This window comes from Thermobia domestica, chromosome 9, assembly GCF_964235325.1.
Source record: "Thermobia domestica chromosome 9, izTheDome1.hap1.1, whole genome shotgun sequence".
Lineage (NCBI taxonomy): Eukaryota > Metazoa > Arthropoda > Insecta > Zygentoma > Lepismatidae > Thermobia > Thermobia domestica.
The window spans coordinates 99,212,602-99,239,072 of NC_137462.1; the positions used below are offsets into that span (position 1 = coordinate 99,212,602).

General features: G+C 37.9%; 1 protein-coding gene across 2 annotated transcripts in view; it reads left to right on the top strand.

Moving 5' to 3' along the window:
* The window catches only part of ksr (kinase suppressor of ras), a 116,222-nt gene extending 89,945 nt beyond the window's left edge, over positions 1-26,277 (top strand). For both annotated transcript variants that reach the window (XM_081771592.1, XM_081771593.1), the window contains exons 16-17: positions 11,861-11,990; positions 13,521-26,277. In XM_081771592.1, the coding sequence (XP_081627718.1) occupies positions 11,861-11,990; positions 13,521-13,673 (283 nt within the window). In that variant the 3' untranslated portion in view covers positions 13,674-26,277. The remainder of the gene's footprint in view (positions 1-11,860; positions 11,991-13,520) is intronic.
* The last annotated feature ends 194 nt before the right edge of the window (positions 26,278-26,471 follow it).

A 26,471-nucleotide genomic window follows, 5' to 3' on the forward strand; every position in this document is an offset into this window, starting at 1 on the left:
CGTGTGTTTATTCCTGAAGTTCAATATATTACAGAGGAAATAAATGCTATCCTTTATTGAAACTGTTGCAAATTCATAATTAACTATAGTTCAGATATTTCATACGCATCACAGTACATTTAGTGTGTTGAAAGTGACAGTGTGCATCTTCATGTTGTAGTTTAGCAGTAGCTAGCACCAAAACACATCACCCTCACTAGACGTCATCTTGAGCAGTCATAACAGTTTTTGTTAAATTTCTTATTTTACCCAAAATAGTACACAGTAAACAACCAAGCATTCTGATTGGTCGGAATCACACACCTTTGCCGGCCAATCACGAACCAACTTTCCGGTGCCAAGGGGTATATAAGGAAATGGTCAGTGAGCTTCGACTCATTATTTTGTGCTGGAGAGCACAAGTAAACGTTGCTCATTGAATCAAAGTATAAATCAGGGGTCATAATAGTAAATAAAAATAACAAGGCTTGAAAAGAGTGCGCATACAGAGAGCAAGCCTAAAATCTCTCAAAATCGAAGTAGAACATTACTGCAGCTACAGAAATCAAGTAAGCGCTGGCCTTATTAGAGCCATGAATATATTTCACTAGGCTTCTGGCTCTTATTAGAGCCGCATTCCCAAGGTTAGTCCAAGAGGATCAGGCCCTTACCAGTGCCAAAGCTTACAATTCCTACATAATCAGTGTCAAGATCACAGTCATAGTGACTTTTTAGGGACATTGAAGTTGACTAGTGAAAGATCCCAACAATCAAGATCAGTGTGTGAATTTCGGCCCCTTTTAAGGAATACAGTCATCATTCCGACAATTAGTACACTGAATCTTCTACGGAAAGCCACATTAAACAACTACGTCATGAAGCAACCTGTCCCTAAAGGAACCCTCCCTTGGAACTCAGCCAGACAGGACAAGCTCTTTTTTCAGACTTCTCAGTCTCCCTCCCCCCAATCCGGAGACCACTCCTCACAGCTAGTGAGCCGGAACAACCAAAATCCATTAAATTCAGCAGTCTGGGTCAAGTAAGGGGCCACAAACAGGCCCCCCTGAGTGTAGAGGAACTACAAGAAGTGACATCACCACTTTCTAGTATGTCACTAACCAGAATAGTCCATAAGAACTTCAGGCCGCTGCTTCCCCCAAACAACCCGACGAGAACAACGTCGACATGGAGGAGGAAGCCAATGACTCAAACAAATCTATTAATGAGTGTTTCCAACAACCTAAAAAGCGTGCAAAGCATGCCAACAAAGGAATTATAACATCATTAGTGAACTTCAAAAACCAGAGCAAAATCAAATACGCTCTCTTAGCAGTGTTGGGCAAAATCAATTGAAATCAATTGCAATTGATCAATCAATTGAAAGTAATTGCTCTGAAAATCAATTGCAATTGATTTCAATTGCAATTGATTTCAATTTGTAATTGACAATTAATTTCAATTGCAATTGAATTCAATCATAAAATTTGCAATTAAATTTTCATCAATTGTTAATTGGTCACCAGGCAATTGAATCTTTTAATTGTTAATTGTCAATTGCAAAGGGTGCAATTGAAACATTCAATTGTTAATTGCAATTGACAATTGAAACTTGTAATTGTTAATTGTAATTGTTAATTGCAATTGAAATCAGCAATTAAAATTGAAGATAAGAAGATGTGTGTATTTTGTATTGTCCACTTGTTACTGTTTTACATATTTCAAATAAGGTACTTATAAGAAATGCTGGATACCTACCATCCCTTTCCCCCCTGGGAAGAAAGCAGTGAAACTAAGTATTTTTTAAATATATTATGTTTATGGTTCTATCCCCCTCGAAAGAACTCTATATGCCCGTCATGCATACAATAGGAATGAGCACGAGCGAGTTCGAGCGAGTTTTCTTTAAAACTCGACTCGACTCGAAGCCGACATCTTTGAATTCGACTCGAGATCTCGGCTCGAAAAATTTCCCCCAACTCGACTCGAATACGGATCGAGTTTCCAGTCGAGTCGAGCCAATTCGAGCTAAATCCTTTGTGTAGTTCCAAGTACTACTATCTTCAAGTATCCTACATAGACAATATAATTATCAATGATACTACTACTACTACTATAACTAATTATTATTATAACACCGTGTACCTGTATAAACATGGAATATAGACGGTTTGTATCGGAATACTACAAATTAGTTAACTGTCGATCTCGGTAGTCAAGAAATCTTCAGGAGGCAAGGACATCAGTCACGAGGTTCTTGGTTTGAGTTCAGGAGGAGTAAGTATTCGGGCTCGAGCCAAAAATTGTTAGAAGTTATGGGACTCCAGCCAAAAATTGTTAGAAGTTATGGGACTCCAGCCAAACATGTTTAAAACTGCTCGACCTGGGTTTAGGGTTGTCAACGACTCAAGCGGCTCGCTCACAGCTCATTCACTTATCGAGCCGAACCGAGAAGTGAGCCGAGCCAACAGCTCATCCAACCGAGCCAGCTCGAGCCGAACCGAACCGAGTGATTGCTTACCCCAACCGAGCCGGTTCGAGCTATTGGCTCAGTTAAGCTAACTCGAACCCAGCCTATGGACTCGTTTCAACGGAGCTGGTTCGAGCCAAGTCGATGACTCGTCTTTACCGAGCCGGTTCAAGCCATTAGCTCAATTGAGCCCAGTCGATGGGTAATCCCAACCAAGCCAGCTCAAGCTGTACGCTCAGCTGAACCGAGCCGGGCCGGTTGACATCACTATTTCGGTTGGGCTTCTACTTTGGCTAAAAAAATTGGACCGTGCAGTTCTCAGCCTTGATGGTAAGAACTACAAAAAATGATATGAAATCTTTAGTTTTACGTCCCACGCTTATTCCGGTTAGGCTAAAGGAGACGGTGATGATGGGAATTGAATGAAATGAAGAAAGTGGGAGGAAACGGGAGAACCCCGAGAAAATCCACGAGCACGGTGTTTGTCTACCACAAAGTCCAAACTGCGCGAGCTGGGATCGAACCAGGGACCTCAAGCATCGGAGGTGAACGTTCTACCACTGACCCACCGCGCCCCTGGTAAGAACTACAGTATATACTTATATTGGTGCTCACGGCGTCATTAACTTGTTCCACCACCAACGAATTTCGAGGTACTTTGTTTTGCATCTTTTGTGCGTGTTTTGTGTCGCTTTGTGCGCCTTTTCCCACATTTTGTGCATCACCGGAAGTGGATCAAAATGGGCCTACAAATATGGCGGAACAAATTATTGCTCTTCCGCCACCAATGAATTTCGAGGTCGTTTCCTTCACATCGTTTTGTGCCGTTTTGTGCGTCTACTTCCGTTTTGTGCGTCATGGGAAGTGGGTTAAAATGAGTCCCCAAGGTGGGACGAAAATGAGCAAGAGTTCCGCTACTATCGAATTTCGAGGTCGTTAATTTCACACCGCGTACCCTTTTGTGCGTCTATTTCGACGTTTTGTGCGTCACTGGAAGACGGTCAAAATGGGCCTCAAAGGTGGGACGAAATTGACCCACTCCTCCGCCACTACCGAATTTTGAGGTTCTTCCTTTCGCATCGACTAGTGAATGTTTCGTGCCGTTTCGTGCCCTTATTTCCACGTTTTGTGCGTCAACGGAAGTGGGTCAAAATGGGCTTCCAAGATGGGACGAAAATGACCAAGAGTTCCGCTACTATCGAATTTCGAGGTCGTTAATTTCACACCGCGTACCCTTTTGTGCGCCTATTTCGACGTTTTGTGCGTCACTGGAAGACGGTCAAAATGGGCCTCGAAGGTGGGACGAAAATGACCCACTTCTCCGCCACTACCGAATTTCGAGGTCCTTCCTTTTGCATCGACTACTGAATTTTCGTGCTGTTTCGTGGCCCCATTTTTACGTTTTGTGCGTCACCAGAAGTGGGTCAAAATGGGCTTCCAAGATGGGACGAAAATGACCCACTGTTCCGCCACTATCGAATTTCGAGGTCGTTAATTTCACATCGCGTACCCTTTTGTGCGCGTATTTCGACGTTTTGTGCGTCACTGGAAGACGGTCAAAATGGGCCTCGAATGTGGGACGAAAATGACCCACTGCTACGCCACTACCAAATTTCGTGGTCCTTCCTTTCGCATTGACTAGTGTCTGTTTTGTTACGTTTTGTGCCCCTATTTCCACGTTTTGTTCGTCACCAGAAGTGTGTCAAGATGAGCTTCCAAGGTGTGACGAAAATGACCCACTGTTCCGACACTATCGAATTTCTAGATCGTTACTTTCGCATCGTTTAGTGCCCTTTTTTAAAAGTTTTCTGTGCCTATTTCTCGTCTTGTGCATCACCCGAGGTGAGTTAAACGGGGCTTTAAAGTGGGAGTTAAATGGCTCACTGTTCCGCCACTATCGAATTTCGGGGTTGGTTCTTTCGCATCGTTTAGTGCCTATTTTGTACCGTTCTGTTCGCCTACTTCCACGTTTTGAGCATCACCAGAAATGCGTCTAAATGGTCCATCAATATGTGAGGAAATAGAGCCATTGTTCCGCCACTATCGAATTTGGAGGTCGTTTCTTTCGCATCGTATAGTGCCTGCTTTGTACTGTTTTGTGCTCCTATTTCCACTTTAGTGCGACAACAAAAATGGGTCAAAATGGCCTACAAGTATAGCGGAATAACTTAATGCTGTTCAGTCATCATCGAATGTCGAGGTCGTTTTCTTCACATTTTTTATGCATGATTTGTGTCGCTTTGTGCATCAGTGGGAGAGGGTCAAAATGGACCTTGAAAGGGGAAATGAATATGTCTTTTTCTGCCATATTTGTAGGTTGTCTTTGACCCACTTTCGTTGGCCTACAAAACGTGAAAATATGCGCAGAAACGGTAAAAACATGCACTAAACAATGCGAAAAAGCGACCTTGAAATTTGATACTGGTGGGAGAAAGGATCATTTTTCTTCCCACATTGAATGCCCATTTTGACCCACTACCATTGATTCACAAAACGTGGAAATAGGTTTACAAAACGGTAGAAAACACGCACAAGATGATGTGAAGGAAACGATCTCGAAATCGTTCCTGACGGAACAGCATTAACTTGTTCCGCCATATTTGTAGGATAACATTGACCCATTTCCGGTGACGCAGAAAACGAGGAAATAGGCGCACAAAACGACACAAAAAGTTTCCATGTAATTAAGCTAAATTTCCATTTAAGTTTGTAAGCTTAATTATATGGAAAATTTTATACATTTCTCCTTTACGTTGGTCTACTTTACGTTGATTTGGGACTTTTAAATTTTATTCAGTTTTCCACTGAAAAGTATTTATAATTCAACAAGGAAATAATTATTAATTATAATTATTATCTATATAGTTGAATTCATTGTAATTTGTTCCATAACAAACACTTTACCATTTCGTACTAACTGTTATGCCCGTTCTTCGCATGGATCAGATAAAATATCAATGTAAACGAACTGAACAACGGGAGAACAAATAAGAAACATTTCTAAAATTGGATATATTTTGTGTGAATATATATCCAACAACGTATATGTGTTTTCATTGAGAAGGCCGATGGGGGCTGAATTTGATCATATACACTATCGGGGGTGTCACTATACGTCTGAGCAACCCCAATAAATATGGATTCGACACAAATTCTACTACTTTTACATGTCCCGGTGAACCACCCCTCAGACCCCCTTGGTTCGTATTGTGAAAAAATCTCCTCTGGCCCCCACCAACCCCCAACCAATACCGCGAAAACTACGAATGTGACACTAACATTTGTCATTTTCTACTACTTTTTACATATGCCGGTAAAAGTCCCTATAATCCTCTGGTTCCAATTTTGAAAAAAACAATGCCTCTGGCCCACAGCCGATGGGGGCTGTATTTGGAAGTCAACGCCTGTGGAAGTATCACCATTCATCTCAGCCACCGCGAAAACTACGGATTTGACATCGGTCATTGTGGATTATTTTTACATGTCTCGTGATCCCCTTTATAATGCCCCCCTTTCTTAGCTGATGGGGGCTAAATATGAAAGTAAACGCGGTCTTGAGTTTCACCATTGAGCTCAGCTATCCCGAAAACTATGGATTTGACATTAATATCGGTCATTTTCGATTATTTTTACATGTCTCGGAATTCCCCCCTCTGGTGACCCAAGGCCCGCATACAACGGTGGATGAATTTGAAAGTCATCGCTAATGGTAGTGTCGCCATTGATATCAGCAACCGCGAAAACTATGGATTTGACAATAATATCGGTCATTTTGGATTACTTTTACGTTTCGGTATCCCCCCCCCCCCCCGTAGACCCACGGCCCGCAGCCGAACACGGTGAATTTGGAAGTTAATGCGATCGGAGTTTCACCATGGATCTCAGCGACCGCGAAAACTATGAAATCGAGACTGATATCGTTCTACTTTTACATGTCCCGGTAAACGCCCCCCTGAGACCCCCTGGTTCGAATTTTGTTGAAAACGCTTTTCCTTGGTGTGGGACCTGGACCAAGGTATATTTGACCAAAATTTGGTAACTCTCGGTCGACTTTTCTGGTCCCCAGGCCGGTCCCGGTAAACGTCCCCTGGAGACCCCCTAGTAAGGAATTAAAAAAAAAAACTCTTCTTCTCGGTCTGGTTCCTAGACCAAGCTACCCGTGACCAAATTTTGAAAAGTTTCGGTCCACTCGTCTCGTCCACAGACCGCACAAAGATAGACAGACAGACACACGAACAAACTCTATTTTATTTATATTAGAAAGTTCAGATTCGCCGTTATTGTATTAGTGCGGTGCTTGAGCGATTGGTCGTAGAAATTCAAACTCCGATGAGTGATAATTTTATAGGCTTGTTTTATTACAAGTTGAAACTCTTTAGTCAGTAGAGAAGAGGGCGTGAATCATGGGTCAGAGTTGATGACAATGGGTTTTAGTGGGTCTGTGGGTCACAGTGGGTAAGAGTGGTTTATGGTGGGTGGTGGGTCAGAGTGGGTCACGGTGGGTCGTGGGTCACGACGGGTGGTGAGTCAATTGGTCGTGGCTAAAGTTTTCATTGCCCCACGCCCTCTCTGAACTACAGTGTTGAAAATTAATCAGTGAAAATCAATTGCAATTGATCAATCAATTGAAAGTAATTGCTGTGGAAATCAATTGCAATTGAATCAATTGCCAATTAATTTCAATTGCAATTGAATTACAGAATTCAATTGCAATTACTTTCCATTGCAATTACTTTCAATCAATTGATCAATTGCAATTGATTCTCCTTTTTCAATGGCCAACTGCAATTAACAATTAACCATTACTTATTTCAATTGTTAATTGCAATTAACAATTAAATTTACAGATTAATTGTTAATTGTTAATTCAATTGAAATTTGCCCAACACTGTCTCTTAGCACCAACAGATGAGATCCAACCAAGTGAATTCTTCCACGCAAGAAGAAATCAACTAATCCGTGCCAGCAAGATACCGCCGGTATATATCTATAGCATGTTCAGTAAGTTTGCATTTGGGAAGAGCCTGTCAGCAATGTGTCAGACTCGCCTCAAACTATTTAGAACTCAGGACAATGTAAAAATTCATCAACAGAACATAACAAGATTACGACAAAATGGAAACATTCTGTGTCCAGTACGGCTACCCATATGCCTCAGAGCTACCGAAGACGGCTAGGCCCATGAAAGTCGTCATTCGGAAACTTCCTATCGATACACCACCAGAAGACATCCTTCATGACCTCAGAGATCTAGAGTATACTCCCGTAGCGGGTACTCATCTCAAAGGACGCACTGAATCAGACGGGTAGAGGCTGGTCTACCCTTTATTCCTAGAAACCCTGGTGAAGAATACCACCAACAGCGACATCTATGACCTCAATTATCTCCTCAGTTACAGGGTGACAATGGAGCTATATCGAATCAAATCATCCTGCAGTGCTGCCACTGTCAGACTTGGACATTTCCACTTGCCGCGCAAACGAGAGATGCGTCAAATGTGCAAGAGATTGTTCCACAACAGAATGCACCAAAACGACTCGGCACACCCTTGCCAAGTGCGCAAATTGTGGAAACCCCCTACCCCGCTAATTACATGGGATGTTCAACTCTCAATATACCCAAAGCCAAACGGGTTCAGCAGCAGAAAAATACTGCCTCTTTCCCCACAAACAACCAGCGGAACACAACTAGCACCAAGAACAACAGCTACGCCAAGATTATCTCACACAGACCAAGTAACAGAACAAAGCCAGCAACATAGGAACTTCAACGACAACCAATCCAGGATCAATCCGAACACCAAGGACAAACGCCAGGAAAGAACCAACGACACAGACACCACCAAGACACTAGATTCCACAGACACCTCCGTGCGATCCACAATCCGAGATGTACTAAGCGTGCTGCAGGAGCTTAGCAACAGCAGCTTCCTAAAAAAAATTGAAGACTGCACTGCGACAAATCATTCCATTGCCGAACCCGTTGACCAAGTTTTCTACCATGATGAAGAATGCTGGCACACAATAAACTGAAAATATCCCATGACCTCAGACGCAACCATTGAATGGAAAACCTGGAAAAGACCAGGAATTTTATAATTTCTGGAAATTTTTGGTAAAATTAGATTTATTTCATTTTTTATACATTTTACAATGTTTGGAAAACAATTTTTCGCTACAGCAGAAGTTATAATGGAGGATTTCTGAAAGGAATTGGCAACCCTTGCGTCTGGAGCTAGTGGTTTCTGATCTCCACGTTAAAATATGATCCTCATGTCCAGGGGTGTAGCTAGGCTATTGAAACCGGTGATCCCCGATAACGTCCTAAATAACACTTGTTCTGATCTTGTTGATTTTAATGTAGCGATAATTGGAAGCCTATCCTGATTGAAGCAGCAGGTTCTGAAGACCTGATGAAAGTTTGCCTAGAAGATGATAGTATGGATATGTGTTCGGCTAAGCAGATTGGTGTCGGATTTGCAAAACGTACAACATTAAAATCAGAGAAGTTATCTGAACTGGATATCTTTCATTTTCGGACGGATTGTTTGCATGTTTTACCAGGTTTTTGTAAGAAGATTCTGTATAAATTGCCATTGAAATACAGACTTACTTATGGTGCTGCATGCGACTCTCGTACTTCAATTTTAAACAAGAGATTTGAGGAAGAAGAAATAACCATAGCATTGGAAGTGCTTGTAGAGAATCACCATTTGTCTGGTCCTGCTGTTGATGAAGTAAAACGACTCTACAGTGAAATTTATACTCAAGATTTAGTTACCACAAGACCAGTGATGCATTGCTACAATTTTTCGTAGGTATACGCTCGACCGTTCTCGAAAATATAGCATGTACTTATCCCGTATATGTTCGTTCTCTCATAAATTTGAGGTGAGTATACGCTGGACTATAAGATTATTAGGTGGGTATACGCCGTATACTCCCGTATACGCCCCATTACATCCCTGCACAAGACTGAAGAATTTTGACGTGACTAGGGATCGTTTAGATCACTTGTAGTTCTTCATTCTTGACAATACTAACACCAGCAACAACTTTTCAGCGTTCACCAAGAAAATTCGAGTGTTATCACACGGAAACGCTTCCATTGAACGTAGTTTTTCGTTGAATAAGGAGTTTCTTGTGGATAGTGTATACGAAGAGTCTTTAATTTCGCAGAAAATAGTACATGATGCTGTCACATTCCACGGAGGGTTCAGGTAATGCCAATCTCAAAACAGTTAATTCATGCAGCAAGAAATACAAATTCCAAATGGAAAGAGGCTCTCAGAAGGAAGCAGACAACAGCTGAGGCAGCGAAAAATCGTTTGAAAGAAAGAAAGCGAACAGCTCAAGAGTTGGAAGAACTGAAGAAAAAGAAGGAAAAATTCCTTGAGAAGGCAGCAAAAGAAACAAATGAAGTTGATAAGCATATGAAAAATCTTCAGAGAAAGATCCAGTAACGTGGTCATAATTGGAAATCTCATGTAGATTTTAGTGTTCTAGATTATAAAAATATTCTGTATTTAGTATTCTACATAGAAATACGAAATATAAAATACTTCTATAATCTAGAATACTAAAATCCACAATGTTTGTCAGTATTTGTATGTCCATATATTTGTGTGCGTTGTCATATATGTATTAGCCTACTTCATATTCTGGAATAATAAAAAATCGAAGTAAATCACTTGAATAGTCCAGTTTATGTAACTGAGTGTACCTCACAAGTACGTAGTATGAAATGTAAAATCTTAATACACATTTTTGTGTATTATCATGTGTTTTGTCATTCACACTTTTTGTATTTGAAATATATATATATATATATATATATATATATATATCAAAAAATACATTATATTTAACAATATTTTTCTTGCCAGAAATAAATATGTACATATTTTAGCGTTGTTCATATTTTTATAACAGCTATTGCAACTAAGAGAACAGATATTATAAAACAACAAGTGTTTAGAGAATAGCGGGTACTTAACTTCACTAAAATATAGTCTCGAAAATTTTTCTGTTGTGGTCTGGAAAATCTGGAAAAGTCAGGGAATTTTATTTGTCTGCAATAGTAGACACCCTGTAAACGGAAAATATCCCATGACCTCAGGGTCATCCTTGGAACGCGACTGGCATCCGAGAGCAAAAAGTTAATTTTGAGGACTTTTCTCCGAGGGCGAATTGATGTCGCTCTCATCACCAGATCCCACCTGAAATCTCGCTACTCCTGTCAAATTAACAACTTCTCTCTCTAGCTATCGTAACGACCGACGCACCAGAATGGGCGAAACAGCTATTATCAAAACCGCCATTCCTCAACGATCCTCTCTCTCTCTCTCTTCCTCAGTTCCAATCCCTTGAGGCTACGGGAATAATGATCCATTCGCCAGACGAACCTGTACAACTCATCAGTGCCTATAGTCCACCAAGGAAGCAATACACGTGCTACGGCAACTGGGTCACCGAGTTCTAATTGCGGGAGATATTGATTGCAAGTATCCTACGTGGAATTCAAGAGCATTCAATGCCAACGGAGAGATCCTCCATCAGGCGCTGAACAGGCTTGACTTCAGCCCTGTGGCTCCAGTTGACCCCACCCAGTATCCCAGGAATGGAGGCCTCCCGGGCGTACTGGGCATGGCTCTTACAGCTAACATCATCTTTATGGATGGTCCCCACTTAATAACTGCAATACAGTCAGATCATTGACCCGGTGCTACAAACCATCGCGGTATGTCCGCTACCTACCGATCAACCAGCTCCCCATGTTCACAGTCACAGATTGGGCAGCATACCGGCAAATACCTCAACAATCACGTCGACCCCAGACTACCAGATGGCACGGCAGAAGAGATAGAAATTTCGGTTCCAAAACTGTTTTAAATCTGCATAATAGAGGGCCAGAATATTGAATGAAAACAACCGAAACATTAGCCAACTCTCAAAGAGCTTTGTTTCAAAGGCGGTCAAGGTATTTATAATACGGTGTTCCAAAACTGCATTTATAACCTTAAAAGTGTTTATCTTACACCGAAGTGTTTATTCGGTGCTCAGTCATTGAATTCCATATTCGCTGTGTTTTGGAAAAAGAAAAAAAGCGTTGATACTTTTAGTTGGTGTATTTGTTTACGATGATTTTAGTGCAGTAGTGTTTCAGGAGTCCTTTCGCTAAACGTTCTTCAGTTTAAGAAAAATAGTGAGAAAGGAAAGGAAAATATCGAAAACAAAGAATTAGCTGTAACGCGTCCAGTTTGAACACTTCAGGCTATTTCTCTGTTTTTATTTTCGTTCCGTCCCTATCTAAAGATGTATTTAACGAAAAAGTCTAGAGTTAACGTTTTCACTATTTTCCTGATAAGTAATTAATTGTACAGGTATATAATATGTTCATATTTTCTTTTTCAGTACTGTGTGGTATGAATTATTATGTGGTGAGTGGCCATTTAAAGGCCATCCACCAGAAGCTATCATCTGGCAGGTTGGGAAAGGAATGAAACAGTCGTTAGCAAACCTTCAGGCATCTCGAGATGTCAAAGTAAGTGTATTATTGTAATAGGTTTGATAAGAACTTTATTAATTTGCACTAAATCGAATTGAGGAAAAAAATGAAATATTCGTGTAATGTTAACTCTTGTTTGATGTCCTCTTGCGAATTTATTTTTGTGTCATTGATTTCGGTGCTCACGTGAGAGTTTAGAATTTTAGTAGTTAAATTACTATAAGAGACTGAATTATTCCGTCGTAAATCCATGTACCTTTACTGATTCATTGGAATTTGAAACCTTTAATTCTTAAGTTTTGAAGTAATTCCGTTGAATTATGTTGGTTCCGTTGAATAGTTGCGTTACACCGCAATTTCACTATAATTTTTAATTAATTCTTTAGCAGTATATATATTTTCTGAGGATCTATAATAAACATAAAACTATACTAAAGATGGCACATACATCTGAGGTATTGCCGCAAGAAAAGTTAACAGCAGAAACCTGTGCTGAGTTTCTCTCTTCTGATGATTGTACAAAAAAATATGGCTTTTGCATGGATCCTATGATTCTGGAAAATACTGAAAGTATTGGAAAGTAGTAAATGGTTCATGAAAATGCTTCATATTTTCTGGGTAAAGTATAATTAAATAAGGAATGAGCTCCATATATCTTCGAAACCTCGGTACTTGCTCTGTTTTGCACTTTTTAAAAATGTTATGTATTTATTTTTTATTGAAACTAATATTGGGAACAATTGTTCGAATCATATGGTCATCATACCAAAGAAAATCCAAAAGAAAATATGAGTATGAAATTTTTTCAGAAACTGAATTAAACTTCGTTATTTTAGTCGTATGGTTTGGTTTAGCAATATTCAATTCTAATACTTAGTTTTGAAGGCATCATGTGTTGCCAACAACGTCTTGTCACGCTGAAAATATATCAAATATACAGTGCAGTATATCAAAAAACTTTTATTCCGGTTTTACCGAACCACCATCGGTCCCGTCATTTGATGTGAACTGTTTCTCAACTGCTAAACTATGTAGGTTGTATCATAACACTAAGTTAAATTACCTAACTTAAGTCTTCAAAATGTCTTCCATTATTTTCAAGGAACAGATCACATCTAATAATAAAAGAATGTATTACATCACTAATGGTATTGGGTGATAATTTATCAAATTCATAGTACGGTCTTTTAAATGCTCGAGATCTGTAATTTTTTTAAGAAAAAAATAAAGAAAAAATCTCTTACACAGTATTCTTCGGACAGAAAACTTGATTGGAGTGAGATCTTGGTAATTGTGGTCATGTAATTTCCACTTTTAAACTACGAACACACGTTCATCCTTTGATAACTTTCTGTTCGTTGTAAACTAACTTAATTACAAATTTTACAAAATTTACGAATCACACCACAACATATTGTTTATGTTAATCAGATACTGTTATTTTTGTTTCTTGAGAGCTGAATAACATTTAGTGTTAACTGAGTTAATAGCCCATGCTGTACATTGTCTCTGCAGAAAATTTAAATTAATTACGTCTTCCTTATGTATGTATATATATAATTACAGGATATACTCATGAGATGCTGGTCTTATAAACCAAGTGATAGGCTGGATTTTAGTGCATTATTGAAGACACTAGAGAAGTTACCCAAAAGACGTCTGGCTCGTAGTCCATCACATCCTATTCATCTTTCTCGCTCAGCAGAGTCAGTGTTTTAAGCAGTTTCCAGCTTTGCTTTATGCAACACGGCACGCGAAACTTATTCAAAGTGTTTGTCATTCTTCTAAATGTAATAGCATTGAAGAGTTTGTCACAATTCGCAAGTACCAGTTCATTTGGTGTCATATGATAATTCAGGTAGAATGTAGATAGATACATTGTAGCTCGTCGGTCAAGAATAGAACAGGAAGTCATTAGAATGCATCGAGCAATAATGTAGGTTTGTATAGCTTGTAAAGGTTGTAAGAAGAGCGAATGATTGGATTATGAAAAGTAGTTACGATTTTACTTGTCATTTTGCACTTCCTAGCGTTATTTCAGAAACATGAACTTGCGTTTACGTACGAAATGTTGCGTGCTGTATATACGAGTGCGTGTAAGGGTATATTCTATGTAGAAATGTAATTAATGTCTGAAACTTTTACAAGCTGTAAGAAAAATAAGTGTGAAGAATTCTGTAGTATGTAGAACTTTTAGAAATTAGTATAATTTCATGGTTGTGATGCAGTCGAAGTACATGTGAAATGCAGTTGTATTAATTCATATTGTGATCACCATATGTATTTACAGATCGCGACGTGAATGTTTTGAAAAAAAAGAAGCAGGTATGTTTCCTGTGATGGAAATGTTTAATGAATGCGTGATAAATTCTACTTTAAATAATTGCTTAAAATATACGAGAAATTTCTTCACTTTCTGTTTTTAACTAGCGCTGTAGAAAGACATCAGTCATTAGCTACTTGAATGACACATGAAGTCTAAAAGCATTATTAGAAAGAAAGTAATAGCAGTTAGAAAGGCAAATTGAGTTTTAACGTGTAAATAATTTGAATGTTTCATTTGGGACACGATATACTTTCTGATTGGTCATTCAGCACACGAAACATATTTTTTTCGTTTACTTACCTGAAGTTTCAGAATTCTTGAATACTCAAGGATCTTCAAAGTGAGCGAAGAAATTAGGTTGGTTAAGAAAGAGGAGAAAAATCAGAATGATATTGCTTGATATCAAGATGAAAGTAATCGCTGATTCGTGGTGGTAGTAATTGCGAAAGTAAAGTCTATCACTGTTATTGAAATCGAAAATAATTATCAGTTTCACATCAAAGAATATTTGCATCCATTCTAATTTTTATTACCTTTCAATAACAGTCTAATTCTTAATCTCATACTGAAATGGATCCTCGTTGTGGTTTGAAATTCAGAATTGTTGGTATGTGTGTGACTTATTCGTGTACTAATAGGCAAATATTACAATGAAAAAGAACATTTTTCTTCAAATAGACGCCTCTTTCTCTCTCTCTCCTTGTCTTTCCATAATTAAATCCAAAATTAATTATTGTAGGCATTGATTCGATTTTCATGGTATGTTAAGATAAACAAGTTTCTGTATTGTTAAAGCGTACTGTCCGAGTATATTGAAAGCTCATTAAGAGAGTGAATTCTAAAAGCCTTTCATTCCGTCATAAGGTTGTAGGCTAGTGTGTGTGTGTGCGTGTGTGTGTGTGTGTTAATGGGTATGATTGGTGGTTAAGTTATTTAGATCTTCTGCTGTGTAATACTGAGTTGCGTTTCTACATTAGTGTAACTATTATACCATTATTTATAGTTGGTTGAATGATCACTGGAGTTTTAACGTCTTTTCATCATCAAGGCTATGTGACACGAGACCTACAGCTTAAAGTGGCATCCAAACCATTACTCGAGATTGTTTTTAAGACAATTATTCCTACCGGCAATCTTATCCGAGACAATTCACACACAAAGCATGCGCATAAGCTACTTGCTCACAGTATAACTTATAAATATCAAAATTACGTTAAAATAGTTTTATAGAAGGAATAAGTAAAATTAGAATCTAAAGTCCCTCTCAGTTTCACAGAGAAAGTAGAAACTGCATATCAATAAGTTCTCAAAATTACGTCACTAGTTTAAGCTTTAATGAGCATCCAGTCATAGCGTATGCCAAATCGTTTAGAATAAAACTAGATCACATATTTAACTTTTGATCTCCAAATGCAATAAGCATCTAGCAAGATTAAAGTCTTCTATTCCGATGTTGCGCAGGGTACCTCGAGGGGCTAGAGCTACAGTGGCAGACTCTCTGTGCGAGGTATTGCAACAGATTGTACGTACAAACGACTCAGAAGCTTGGATGGATCTCTTCTTTTTTCCTTACGTTACACTGTGCGTGCCATCAAAAGCTGACAAAGTGAATAATTTAACATCATGGGTTAAACAAAGAGTGCGATGTTGTCTGATTCTCGTTGCGAAGCCCTTCCTAATCACAGTAAAAAATCCTTCAAAGCTCGACGACCAGTAAATTCCACTTTTAACATTAAGAACGTCGGGAACAAATTAGTAGATGGTGATGTCCGCAACGCAGTACGGCTTCTCATCTCAGAAGATACTATAGCTTCTCCGAATGGAACTGTATTAGAAGCATTAAAAGAGAAACATCCGGCTCACAGCCACTCTTTTGAACCTCCCGATCTCATTGAGCCCAGTATTGTAGTGCCTAGAGTATCAGCTGACGAGTTTACGAAGGCACTTAAATCATTTCCTTCCGGGTCATCAGGAGGTATGGACAGTCTCCGTCCTTCAATATTAAAGAACCTCCTACTCTTCCAAGACTGCAAAACTAAAGACCACCTGATTAACGCCATCTGCGATTTTCTCCACGTGATTATTTCCGGTGATGTGCCCACGGAAATTAGACCTATTTTCTTTGGAGCATCACTAATAGCTTTGAGGAAGAAAAGTGGCGGCATTCGTCCTATCGCAATAGGCAATGTGTGGAGGAGATTATCAGCCAAAATCATTTGCCATAGAATTAGAGAACCTCTAACACATTTTCTATCCCCACACCCAGTGGTGCCCACCCCCCCTTATGTCCATGACGCACCCCCTCCCCAATTGTCTATCCGTAGGTGTTCTTCCATGAAAAAAATCTTCCTTTCGATTAATTTTTACACCCCCTCAAACATATTTATATAGATTTTTACCCCCCCAAATATTTCAATGACGCAGTTTGCGTCATAGCCCCCCTCTGTGGGCACCCCTGCCACACCAACTGGGAGTTTGCGTCTCACATGGAGCAGAAGCAGCAGTCCACGCTGCTCGTATGTACTACTCTTTTCCACACCAGCAGGAGAAAGTGTTTCTAAAAATAGACTTCAGAAACGCATTTAACAAGTTGAATCGTGACTCTATGCTCATACAGGTAAAAAACAGTTTTCCATCAATTTATCGATACGTACATCTGTGCTACTCGCAACCGAGCAACTTATACTTAGGAGATGAAATAATCCTCTCTCAGCATGGCGTACAACAAGGCGACCCTCTTGGCCCTGGTTTGTTCGCACTAACTTTACAATCCATCGTTAATAGTATCAATACAGAACTGAACATATGGTATTTGGATGACGAGACTATAGCTGGAGACAAGGATACAGTACTAGAGACATTAGAAATGATCCGTAGACGGACTAAGGAGATCGGATTGCAAATGAATTTCTCCAAATGTGAGGTCAGCTTTCTCGGAGTTTCCAATGAGCAGTCTAATAACCTCTTCAAGCTGTTTGACGAAGCCGCGCCTGGGATTCAAAGAATTTCCACAGATGACGCCAGCTTATTAGGAGCAGCATTATCTAATGAGACAAGACGAACAATATTAAAAGACAAAATTTCTAAATTAGAATACTTCTTTACTCGTGTATCCGTGATTTCAGCTCACTCTGCCTTTTACCTACTACGTGCCTCATTGTCCATGCCAAGGCTGCTATACTTTCTTCGCTGTGCTCCTTCTTGGTGGGATGCTGATCTACTGGAATGCTATGACAACACCTTAAAAACCGGTCTAGAATCTATCCTGAATTGTTCACTCAACAATAACTCTTGGTTGCAGGCGTCCCTTCCTGTTAACCACGGAGGCCTCGGCATTTGTCGCGCCATGGATCTGGCTATTTCATCCTTTCTGTCTTCATTCTATGGCGCTAAGGCATTGATCGAGACCATTCTCCAACAAGATCTTAGCCTAGTATCGGATTCGGATGTCAACGATAGCATTGCTAAGTGGTCATCTATAGTAGGATCAGATCCCCCTGACCTTGATAAGAGAGGACTACAATCGTCTTGGGACGATCCTCTTATAAATAATCACTTTTCAGCTCTACTTCAGTCATCCGATAACCCAGAAGATAAGGCCAGACTTCTAGCTACATCATCTCCAGAAGCAGGCGCTTGGCTCCATGCTATCCCGTCACCTTCTTTAGGATTACATCTTCCTAATGACAGTTTTCGAATTGCCAGTGCACTGCGTTTGGGAGCAGATGTTTGCAAGCAACACAGATGTCCTGCCTGTAGAAGTATCGTAGACAAGAAGAGCCTTCATGGACTCTCCTGTGCCAATAGTGCGGGCAGACATTCACGCCACTCCAGTGTCAACGACATTATCATGAGGGCACTAATTTCAGCAGGCGTTCCTTCTATATGTGAACCGTTGGGATGCAGTCGTGCAGACGGCAAGAGACCAGATGGTATGACCCTAATACAGGAGCGTCATTTCAGATTTTGCTTGGGGGGGGGGGGGAAGACCCCTTGATATAAGTAAAATTTCGCGTGTTTCACTGTATTACTACTATTCTATTGATAAAATCTATATACATCTCAAACTCAGGGGGGGGCAAATGCCCCTCCCTGCCCCCCCTAAATGACGCCCCTGCCCTAATACCGTGGAAGAAAGGAAAAGCACTTCTATGGGATTTTACTTGTTCCGACACCTTCGCCCCTTTAAATCTGCATTCTTCCTCAGCACAAGCTGGCAACGTGGCTGCTCGCCGGGAAACAGAAAAGCGCAGGAATATAGCAATTTACTCGACAAATATCATTTTGTCGCTATAGCTGTCGAATCGGGTGGTTCATGGGGTCCCGAAGGCCTTAACTTTATAAAAGAAGTTGGTCATCGCTATTATTTATCGTCAGGAGACGCTAGAGCAACCTCTTTTCTACTGCAACGCATCAGTATGGCAGTACAAAGAGGGAACGTTGCATCAGTTTTGGGAACGCTACCCTCTGGTAAGGAACTGAAGATCTTTTGTCTGTAATCTCGGCGAATGTTTGAGGATGCTGTTGCGAGGCTTATCACAATAACGTGTATTAGTGGATAATTATGTTTTGATATTCTGTAAAATGTAAATTGTGCACTGTTCAAGGAATGTAATCTTTTGTAGTTTTGCCAGCGGACTTAATGCATAGTGGGTTCTGTGCGTAAAATTGTTCATGTCTGGTTCCTTATTTTTTGCTGTTTTGTTTACTTTTGATTATATTCGATCCTTGTAGGGAAGTATGTTCACCAATTGTTTATCCTGTCTATATCTGTGTTAATACAGCAATGCTTGTGTTTTACTTTATAGCTTTGAATGTACAGAGAATATTCTTTTACTTTTGTTCCGTGTTAATATTACACCACGGAGGATAAGTTCTTGCACCTCTCTGGGTATCTGATATCTCAATTTTTCATCATAACGTTTCTGTAATCCAGCCATCCAACAGTGGCTTCCCTCCTAATTTCAAGTAGTTCGTTTCTTTTGTGAATTTTCGTAGAATCCTAGAATAATTACAATTTAGAATCCTAGAATATAGGATTACAATTTACTTTGAACAAGACGATTACAATATGTAATATTGTTTTCATAAGGCTTCTGAAAATTGTGTGGGCCACCACACAATATTTTTGAAGGTTAATGAGAATAAAAGAGCAACTGCAAATCGAGTGAAGTATATATATTTTTTAAAATTAATTTTCATGATTTTTGAAACTATCAAATAATTTCACTCAGAGTTGAAAAATTTCAGTATGCCCGTTTAATTTGTTTTTCATTTTGTTACGTTGTTGGTGCTTCTTTTTCGGAAGATTGGAAGAATAAGTAGTTACAGATTTTCACTGTACATTCTTTATTTAGAACTTCTGTACACGTTTCCTCTCGTTTATTGTAGTTATGCTTTTATTTTTTTGCCATTTATGTTGAAATTTCATCATAGAATGCCAGTTATAACATTCTCGTCTTACAAGGAAACTTACGGAAGTGTCACTCACCGATTTGAATGCAATTTTGCACACTTGTAGAACATCGAAACATAATCGACACGTATTTTTTTGTTTCGGCAATGATGAAGATTTAAGAGTGGAAACCACCTTTTGAACGTTACGGGTGGTATCTAAGCATAGACAGAAAAACAACCATTTAATTTATAAGAAAACATATTGCTATGGGGGTTGTGAGACAGCTGATTCAGAATCTGACGTCAAAATTACAAAATTCAAAATGGCGGATCCAATATAGTGATTACAATTACAAAATGTCTTCTGGTTTGAAATTCTCTGCAGTTAGCCAAGAACAATTATAGTTGGCAAAGATTACCGCGAGGAGATTGTAGATCAATTTGAACCTTTTTCTGTACTCATTTTAATGGGATGCTTGATTAAAGCGAGTTTCTGCATTTCTCACTATAGCACCTTGGTGTAAACAATGTTCATGCATCGTTATGCCAACATTTTTCTTCGAAATGTCATTACTGTGAAGCGTTTTACAATGTTCATGCCAACTTTTTTTTTTTTTTTTTTATGAAATATTACTGAGAAGCGTTTTCTCAATAAATTTTAATTATAACAATTGAGAATATCTGAAGTTCTGACATAGTGAGAGGCAAGGGAACTCACTATATATAAGCACCCGGTGCAGAGACTAAATAGGAGAGGTGCAGAGACTAACTTTAATAGAAAGGGGATTTCAAATCGGTCTACAATCTTCTCGTGGTAACCCCTGCCAACTATAATTGTTCTTGGCTAAGTGCAGAGAATTTCAAACCAGAAGACATTTTGTAATTGTAATCACTATATTGGATCCGCCATTTTGAATTTTGTAATTTAGACGTCAGATTCTGAATCATCTGTCCTAAAACGCCCCTGGCAGTATAGTTTCTTCTATATTAAATGGTTGTTTTCTGTCTATGTTTGGGGATCACCCCTAGCGTTCAAAGAATGTTTTCTACCCTTAAATCTTCACCATTGCTGAAACAAAAAAATATGTGTCGATTATTTTTCGATGTTCTACAAATGTGCAGTTTCATTCAAATCGGTGAGTGACACTTCCATAAGTCTCCCTGTTAGAAGGTCACATTTAAGTGTTTCCTTTCGTCTAATCTCTACGAGTTTTCCACTTACTTTCAGTTTCATATGCTATTTTGGAGAATTTAACGAAAATAAAATATATTTGTATAAATTGAGTTCCATGAGCAGATGGAATCAACTTTTGTGAATGTAAATAAGAGGATTATGGCTTTTTTTATATATATATAGGAGACCTGTTTATTTATTTTCCCTTTGTATTAGCTATAATAAATTTCTTCTCTGATTAAAATTTGAGGATTTCATACTTACCAGTGAGTGGTATTCGCATTATACGTTAAGACATTAGGTATCAAAGTCAGTAGTTTAATAAGAGTGCGTTCTTCTGAATTCGTTTCTGAATCTTCAATGCTCTGTATTTTCTGGTGTATTGATGTTTTCATCCATTTGACGGGTAATGGTTTTTAATCTTCATAAATGTTCAAGATTTTCGTGTACAGTGTTTACATTGTTACCATTACATGGAGTTCGCCATTTGATTCTCTGTTAAGACGTGGATCTGCTAAGTCAAATTAGTGTAACTATTTTTTTTTTTTTTAAAAAAAGAAAGAAAATTGGGTAAATTAGGATTAGGAATTAGATTTCTGGGCTTTCGGCGTCTATGACCATATTAGCCTGTCATATATACAAGGGATGACGTTCCTCGGCGATCACACTGTCTGGGAAATTGGAGAGGAAAAAAGGAATGGGGAAGGAAGGAAGTGGCCTGGGACTATTATGTTAGGTACCATCCCGGCATTTGCCTGGTCTGAATGAGTGAAACCCAGGAAAAAAACCACTCAGGATGGCTGGCCTGTAAAACTGTTACACCTTTTAAACCGAGTGTCTCCACCGGGAATCGAACCAGGGACCGCTCGTTGGGTAAATTATTAATATACATACTTATGTATGTGTACTAAGGCTTAAGTATAGATATGAAAAATGTGTGTACATTATAAATTCTGATGGTATATGTTCAAAATTACAAATAGTTGTCTTAATATATGAATTTTGATAATTAAGTATAATTCATGCACAAAATATCACAGTTTGATTATAGTTTATGCTTTTAATACTTATAATTTATTTTGAGATTTCATCGCAGAATGCCAGTTATAACATTCTGTTCATTCTTATGAATTTCATATGTATATTATAATGTACGAAACTTATATTGATAATTAAGTGGAATTTCTGGCAGGAATCAACTGTATGTGCCTGATGAATTTTGTATGATACACATAGTATCAATAAGTCGTTTAAGGATTTATATTATGCATCGCAGCTGAAATTTCGGTTCCATGCACCATTTCTTGCGCATAATTTTCAGTGTGCTCCATTTAGAATTTCAGTGAGTACGAAGTACTTCTTTCATACGCGATATTAAAATAGAAAAAGAAGTCCAATTGAATACTGTAAACATTAAATTGTCTGTTAATCTTACTCTAGAATTTCCTTCTCGTTTTCACTTCAAAACAAAACAATCATTACAGAGAAAGCTGTCCTTTTTTAACAGCTGCTCGTTAAAAATATAAAAGGATGACCAGTTAATGTTCAAGGTCCGTGTATTATTCTGATCGAATAAACAGGCATTAACTGAATTATTGAATTTCATGATTGACCAAAACTGTAGGAAGCTTGAGATTATACTTTCTTGATAATACTAATAGTATAGAAACAATTGAGATAAAGCATTATTTTATACTTGAATAGTATGTAATTTGTTCAAACAATGTTAATGCTCGTTAATTTTTCGTTACTTTGTTTGTATTATTAACAAAATACTTGTTTGGTTATCTTTACACGAATTCACCACTTTTCAAAATAATGTATATATACGGTGTGTGAGGAAAACTCATATTGTATTGGTTTTCACACATTGATGTGAACAAAATTTAGTAAATTGAAAAACTGTGTATACAGGTTTATGTTTGGTTATTTTGAACTTAAAAAATTGGCAATTACCTGGGCTGGGAAGTGTATAATGTACGACTACGCAGACGGGTAATCTGGAGGTCCCGGGTTTGTATTCTGGAGTCAATAACTATAACTTGGAGATCTTGTACTCCAAGCTGGAAGTGAACTTGCCTTATAACGCTTGGTGGACAACACTGCTTGTTGGTAGACCAGTACTCGCTAGAGAGGCTTCCTCAACCAGTAGGTAGAAATGGGAGACACTAAGGCCAATCTAGAGTCTGGTGGTTCGGATACTAGGGCTGTAGAGTCCAGGGGCGGATCCAGGGTGGGAGCGATCGGGGCATTCTCCCCCCCCCCCAGAAGAGGAAACTTTCTTATTTTATATATATAAATAAAACCCATCCCTAAGTTTGGAGCCCTTAAAAGTAGCAGTATGACAACCCACCGCCCCCTCAGAAGTCGGTCCTGGATCCGCCCCTGGTAGAGTCTGATTGGCTTAACCTATTACATGGGGCTTCAAATACTAGGCATGTTTGGTTTAATCCAATCTTATCTGTAAAGCAAATTCAGAAGATCCAAATAAACAAGTCGTGGCAATCCCAAGACCAATAGTAGGGTACTTACCCATCCCATGACGAGAAAACAGGGTGCAGTAGTCATGCTGTCTATGTATGTTTCTTCTTCGCCATATCACGGTACTAGTGCATAATATATTTTTTTTCGAGAAGGAAAGTTTGTACTATGTAAATTTTCCATAATAAACTTGTATTACTACCTATTATAATTTTCCTTGAATTTGGCTCAAATAATATGCTTGTCGAATAATATACTTGCTCATATTAAGAATTAAGACAGGCATCGTGTACAAGCATAGCGTAATGATACAAAGGCTTGGTAAACCAACAACGAGATCATATCTCACCGTCGTGTCCACGTCCTTATTTGACTGATACTGAATCTGCAAATACACAAGTATGAAGCCCATTTCATATTTTATTCACGTGTTATGATTAATATAGATTATAATCGAAGGTATAATGTATTAAGTTTCAGCACAACTAGAAAAAATAATGTTAATAGTTTCTAACAACGATAATTTGACCACTTGATACTAGTCTTTAAAAATATATATGGGTCGTTTTGATCGTCCACGCTCAAAACACGGTTAAAGTTTCTTGCCTATTGCCATCATCCTGAGACGAAAGCTTCAGTTAATGCTGAAGGTAAAATATAATGCGCTTTTTTTTTTCGAAAGAAAAAGTACTGCTTTAATCACATTTGTGAGTTATAACACTGATCGCGGGCTGAAAATCTTTATATAGAAGACAGACTCGATTGTTATAATATTTATTCTGGAATCACAACTCCGGAACGTTGAGTTATTTCGACATTTTTTTTTATATACTAGGTGTCTTAATTAACAGATTACTTTCTTCACTTCTCCAGAATAGCGAATATAATTAACATGGAGAATATATTATTATAAGTCCGTTATTTTATGTAAATTATATAATAATATACTGCACAATACAGAAAAAAAATAATTTTCTATTGTTGAGTGGATGCCAGAGGTATTAACAGCACTTTAAAAAAATGAATGAATTCTGCTGACCGTATAGTCATCGTGAGAAAAAAATATTCACCCCACTTGTATAATTCGTGTCAGTTACTTTCAAACGAATTCATATTTATTTGGCACAGATAGAACACAGTCTACTGAAAATGCCGAACCGCTTATGAAAGTACTGACAAAGTTAGGGTGCATAAGTGAAAATATTATTTTGCTGGCGACTGTACAGTAAAGTTTAACCAGTGGGAGGATTAGAGAACAACTTATTGCTATTTAAAAAGATAAAAAACATTTGTTGTTGAAGTTCATAAAAAAACATTTGAAGTTCTGTTAATGAATAAATAACCAAAACAAACCAACTATTAATCATCAAAATATACCAATCATGTACATTTTTTGTTAGTATATATTTAAAGAAAAAAATAACAAAGACATTAACACTAATTTTCAATTTATTGTTTGTTAAATTTTATATATATCAAATTTTCTTAATTTTCTTCATGTATTAGTATCTCCTTAATCTAATATCATCGCCAGCTGAAGCCTATACCACTGAATGCAGTTTCAACATGTGAGGACCCGTGTTTTTTCAGAAATAATTCAGATTTTCACAGCTAACACCTAAGATTTCAAAATTCCTAATAGGGCAGAGGACATTGATTTAGTACAGACGGCTATTGTGCTTACTTCACAGATCCCTTCTTCCAAGCCAGTTTTTGGAAATCAAACTACCAGAAAGCATCTCCATTAGCCGTAGACTTTATGGACATATGTATAAGCAGGAATCAGGCGTGGATTTAGGATGTTAGGCGTTTTGATATGGCAAATTGTATCACCTTTCCAAGTGCTGTAAGTTACATATCTGATAATGACAAAATATCAAATCTACAAAATCAATTAACATTATTACGAACACACTAAATGGCGGTTTCAAAAGTCATATTTTAAAACTAAAATCAGTACTGGTAGCCACGCACGAAGCAGTTGGGATTAATTTTCTATTTACTCAGTTCTGAGTGAATAAGAAATTTAAAAGAAAAAGTATCTGGGTGGGATTAGAAAAGAATGCTTTTTAGACTTTGTGTGTTTAGAAAAAAAAATATGTATTCGTAATTCTATTTCTTCCCATACTCGAAGTTAAACCAATGAAAGAATGTAAGCAACCAGAAGTGCCATAATTGCATTAGTAATTTCTATTTTCCTTCCTGTAGTTAACATAAATGTTCAGCTAAATATTTCACACTACTACAGTCTTCGTCGTTCTCACAGTGATATCTTGTGATGATAGAAATATTATTAATGAAAGTATTTGATGCAAACATATACTATATAAATTGTTGTTGACAGTGATTTTTCAGTTGTTAGAATATAATTGTATATTCATTCAGTAAGTGAAAGAATATTTACCTGATTACAATGTCGAAAGAGTACGTAGTGTTATCCTCATAACGGTTAAAATGTGTTTACAATTTGTATTTGCTGTATACATTTTTAAAATCATTTGTCATGGACAACCAGTTTGTTTTATTATGATGTTGCAACTTTCCTAATTTATTTTGTATTTATAAATTAATTGTTCTGCTTTATGATTATTATTTTTTTCTCGTAAAGATCTTGTTTTACGAGACGTTGTTGAAGCTTTTTAATGATACTAGTAATTCTCCTGCATACAAAAACCTTGTTTCTTGTAAATGGCTTATTTAATCGTTTATCAAATTTTGAAAATATTTTTTCAAGTACAAGTTACAATCATATGGCTTTAAAACTATTATTATTATTATTATGTGTATGTATATGGAAAAAAAATATGTTATTGTATTTGTACCACCTTATCCATTCCTCTTTTTGTACTATTGTGTTGTTTCAGTTTTTCCAGTGGGATGATAATGGTGGACATCGTTAGATATACCGTTGTATCAATGCTAAATATTATTTATTTTAAACGTAATTTACCTTGGATGTATTATTTAAATATCCTTTTCCAGAAAATCTGTACACAATTTACTCGTATATATGTATATTTGATATGAACAAAGAATACCTGTTTCACTGTATGACTGCGTAAGTGATATTTGTATCTGATTTGTTTATGTTCCACTCAACGTTAGCAATTAGAAAACGAAACTTCTTTCTTTTTAATGC